This window comes from Gymnoscopelus braueri (assembly GCF_963280865.1).
Source record: "Gymnoscopelus braueri genome assembly, chromosome: 24".
Lineage (NCBI taxonomy): Eukaryota > Metazoa > Chordata > Actinopteri > Myctophiformes > Myctophidae > Gymnoscopelus > Gymnoscopelus braueri.
In genome coordinates, this window is record NC_137626.1 from 40,042,258 (window position 1) to 40,047,257 (window position 5,000).

Below are 5,000 nucleotides of genomic sequence, written 5' to 3' on the forward strand. Positions count from 1 at the left end.
CCCCAAAATGCATGAGAAAAAAGAGAACTCAAGATACAGCAGTTTTCCCAGAAATGCTTAACAGGAAGTGGATGGGGGGGGGGGGATCTGATCTCCTGGATCTGTTTGACTTGAGGGTGAAAATGGTCACTCAGGTGATAGACAACATCTGATGGAAAACCACTGAAAATGAAAAAAGTCGTCATAAGTCGTTCTTGGCAGTGTGGGCATTTGGACAATGTCTCGTCATAAGTCATCCTTGCCAGCAGTGTTGGGCAAGTTACTTTATTTTAGTAATATTATATTACTATTACTTATTACCTTCCTTTTTGAAGTAATACATTTCGTTACATATTACTGTCTGAGCAACAGTAATATATTAATATTACATATCACTTTTTAGTTACTTAAAAATAAAGCAAAAATTTAACAATTAAATAATCTAGATTTTGTATTATTATTATTAGCCCACAAATTATTTTTGGGACACAGAGATGGGCAAACATTTAAATTATAAGATAGGATTATAAATTACATTAATTAATCAATTTATTTACTTAATCAATTCATAAATAGACATATACCTTCTATAATGTAGCCTATAATGACATGACAAGACACAAGCCTCTTTCTATACCTTTTTTTTAAATTAAGTACACAGAACAAGGACTGCATGAGCAGCATAGAATGCAAATGAAAGTGCTTGTAGATCTGCTATTTTCAAATGGCTGAAATGTAGGGCTGAAGTGGTTAATGTATGTTCTGTAATAATAATCCAAATCTACAAACTAACTTGTAACCAGGCTTGGAATTTCGTCATTTTAGGGGCAAGGCCACTTGGCCTTTGGTGTTGCCATTTTTTTAGGGCACAAAGGCCAAATGCCAAGGCAGGAAGGCCATAAAAAAAATTAAGTCCACAGAAAGAATTGAACTTGAAGGTTAAGGATGATTTTATTTTAATATACAAGAATAACTATCTGTGAAATATAACCCATTTATTTCACAAAATAATGTGTTGGCAAATTACCAATATTTATACTGTTATAGTTATACTGGTCTCAATATATGTCACTTTCAGCCCTGGTCTTCCCTGACTGAAGTAGGGGTCACATGAATCACATTAGATTCACAGATTAGAGATTTTATGTATTTTCCCCACAAGTTATTTTCATTCAAATGAAATGTGATTGAACTTGCACTAATAATGACTTTAGTTGATTTTTCACTATTTAAAATATAACATTTCTTAATTATTGATCATTATTTATAGCTTGCAGATTGACTATTTTCACAAATTTAAATTGTTTTAAAATAATAATAAAAAAAGAACATACAAGGTTTCCATCCGACAGCAACAATATATAGCCTATATATGGTTCGGTATCAGTATATGAGTCAGTTTTAGCAGATTTCATTCTAATTGGCTAATATGACTGCCTATGAATTTCATGGCCTGGGTAGGTAAACCTGGCCTGGCGGAGATATGCCCTGTTGCGCACAGCAGAATAACAGGTGAAAGCAATTAACTTAAACGAGGACTGGCCTGCGCAGCAAAAACGGCTCAAACTATGTCAAACTGTTACATTCTAGCTGCTGAAATAAACTTTCCATTTAGATCATTGTTGACAAACGAACAGAACATGGATGTTGTTTGCAAAAGGATTATTTCTTGTCCATTTGTTTGTGAGGTGAGATCACAGCTTCTCTCTACTTTTGTGTGATATTGATAGCATATAACTTTGCATTTGTTTGCAGTTAATTTATATTGCTAACTGTACTGGATATTAAGAATTTGGGGATTTCGCTGTATTTTGTCAAATGTATTGCTGTTGATCAAGACAAAATAAGCGTCGGGTTCGGGTTTTTGCGATTAGATGTGCACACTGCGCTGCCAGCCACTGACAACCAGTTTAATACCCTTACTAGGCTAGACGCTGCAGCTTTGTGGGTGGATAAAAAAACACCTTCACTTTGGTGGGTAACGCACAAAGTAACGTAGTAACATAGTGTCATTTTAATAATATATTACAGCTTCTCTTGTAGTAATGCGTTATATTACCCGTTACCGCAATTCGGTAATATATTACGTAACGGCGTTACGTTACTAACGCACGTTACCCAACACTGCTTGCCAGTGAATGAAGAGCACCCACCTTGGGGCGTTTAGCATGCTGTAAACTGGAGTTATGGCTGTTTAAAGCCCAGCCAATAGGAACACAGAGGGGGTGGGGCTTCAGCAATTACAGCCTGTCCATATTGGCCCTCCAAAGAGCACCTACCAAGTTTGGGGCGTTTAGCTGGGAACTAGAGTTATGGCTGTTTAAAGCCCAGCCAATAGGAACACAGAGGGGGCGGAGCAATGGTGTGGCTATTCTTATGGCAGACTCTTGACTAGTGTTGGTGCCAAGTTTGGTGCGGATTTGATCAATGGTGTGCCTCACAGGTCCGCATGTTATGTTTGTGACGTCCACCCACCCGCCTGCCTGCCCGCCCGCCCTAGCCTGGAAACCAGACGAATCTGCATTGCAAAAAAGAAAAAAGCCCCCGGCAGATTTGGTCTGGCACTGCTCAGTTGTCATTGGATTTCACTCCCTCCGAAGTTGTGAGGGACCAATCAGGGCCCAGTATGCAAATATGGGGTGGGTTTATCACCAGAGGCATTTTTTAAATCCGCCTCTTGGAAAAGCACGTTCCATACAGAGATTCCAGACTAATACTAAGCAGTGACATTAGTCTGGCCATGCCAGGCTACGCCCGCCCACCCTCTAGGCAATTATAATATAGGATCATTTTGTACTTAACTTGTAACATAGTATTTATATATTGTGGTATTGCTACTTTCTCTTAAAGGGGTAGTTCACCGAAGAAAAAAGAAAAGTGTGTTTTTTTGGGATCAATATCATCTTGTCGCTGTTGGTAGAAACTCGTAAATTAAAGCCCAAACACATCATAAAAGTAGTGAAAATAGCAGTTCTACAAGCTCACAATGCGAGGCATCGTGAGCTTGTAGATCTGCTATTTTCACTATTTTAAAAATGTTTTAAAAACATTTACTTAGCTATAACCTGGACAGTAGTATAGGCCTCCCAGTGATTAACTGTGAGAGTTGTTTTGGCGTTTATATTATGTTTTACAAAGTTTTGCCTCTGCCCTCCGGTAACCGGAAGACTCGCCCCAAAACACACTCGCCCCCATGTTTTACTGAGGTTAAGGTTAGGAATAAGGTTAGGTTTAGGCATAGTTTTACTGAGGTTACCGTTTAGGAAAAAGGTTAGGTTTAGGCATAGTTTTACTGAGGTTACGTTTAGGAATAAGGTTAGGTTTAGGCATAGTTTTACTGAGGTTACGTTTAGGAATAAGGTTAGGTTTAGGCATAGTTTTACTGAGGTTACGTTTAGGAATAAGGTTAGGTTAAGGCATAGTTTTACTGAGGTTATGTTTAGGAATAAGGTTAGGTTTATAGGCATAGTTTTACTGAAGTTACGTTTAGGAATAAGGTTAGGTTTAGGCATAGTTATACTGAGGTTACGTTTAGGAATAAGGTTAGGTTTAGGCATAGTTTTATTGAGGTTACATTTAGGAATACCTGGTGGCAACCGTTCCGAGGTCGCCAGATTTGACCCGGGGCGAGCTTGTTTTGGGGCAGGAGTTCTTGTATTCCTGCCCTCCTATATTTACTTCAATTCATCAAATATTGGATTATAGGCTCTGGAATGCGACATGAACAAAAAACTAAATCTCCATGAATTCAAGTCTTCATCGGGTGAGTAACTGATAGATACAAATGTTTTTGGTTGAACTACACTTCAATTCGGAGCACTTTTCAATATGATCATCATCAATCAACTGTTAAAAAAAAGTAATAATAATCTCCAACAGAAATTGATCCAACAGCATTCATGTCCGTTCAGAAATGTCTTGGCGGGTAAAACAGTGGTGGAAAAAGTACTCAAATGATTTACTTAAAAAGTCAATACTGCAAAGTAGAAACAATCTGTTACAAGTAAAAGTCCGGTAATCAAAATGTACTTAAAAAGTAAAAGTACAAAAGTATTGGTATCAAAATATAGGTATACTTAAAGGAAAGTACTCATTATGCTGAAGTTTCAAAAGTTATCATATGTCAAACATATTTTGAAAATAGCAGATCTACAAGCTCACATCGTGAGCTAGTAGATTGGCTATTTTCAAATAGCCAAAGTTGAAATAGGGCTGAAGTGGTTAATGCATGTTTTGTAATAATGACGTAAGTAACTAACTTAAGTTTTCAAATTATTGTAGTAAAAAGTACAATATTTTCCTCTGAGATGTAATGGAGTAGAAATAAAAGTGTACTCGAGTACAGTACTTGAGTAAATGCACTTAGTTACTTTACACCACTGGGTGAAACACTGTTATTTTTACATGTTGCCTCTTTGATGCTGAATAATTGAGTGAAGGAATTGAAGTCCAGCAAGAGAGAGTATACAGTTCAGACCCCTACCGAGAATAATGGATAATTTATAGACAACCCTCCACTGTACGAACTCTGTGCCCTGTGCGTGCGTGTGTGTGTGCTTGTATTACTACAGTTGTGCGGACCAAATGTTTCCACTAGTAAAATTTGAGAAATAGACATTGTGGGGACCGTTTTCCGAAAAAGAATTGTTTATTTATATTTGAAAAAATAAATATATAATTAAAGATACATTTAGAATTAGAAAGACATTCAGGATGGGGTTAGGTTCAGGGGTTAGACATTTAGAGGTGAGGTGCCTTTAGGATTACGGTTAAAGATTACAATTTATTTTGTAGTATTTTAAATGGCATTCATAAAATGTCCGTCCTAAAATGTTGATGTCCTCAAAAGTATAGTGAAACAACCATAGGCGGCGGGTGAGCTTGACAATTGGGAAGGCTGGCGAAAAAAAAATTGCGGTTTTCTTTTTGGTTACTTTATTTCGGTTATAGGGTTTGGGTTAGGGTTAGGTTAGGGTTCGGTTATTTAATTCTTATTTTTTCCAGATTTTACTGATTTATTA

General features: G+C 37.1%; 1 protein-coding gene across 1 annotated transcript in view; it reads right to left on the bottom strand.

Annotated features, from left to right (window-relative positions):
* The window catches only part of adamts5 (ADAM metallopeptidase with thrombospondin type 1 motif, 5 (aggrecanase-2)), a gene marked incomplete at its 5' end in the record, with an annotated part of 49,023 nt that extends 48,224 nt beyond the window's left edge, over positions 1-799 (bottom strand). Inside the window, one exon of the mRNA XM_080422515.1 lies at positions 773-799. Coding sequence (XP_080278641.1) covers positions 773-799 — 27 coding nt within the window. The remainder of the gene's footprint in view (positions 1-772) is intronic.
* Positions 800-5,000: the final 4,201 nt, after the last annotated feature.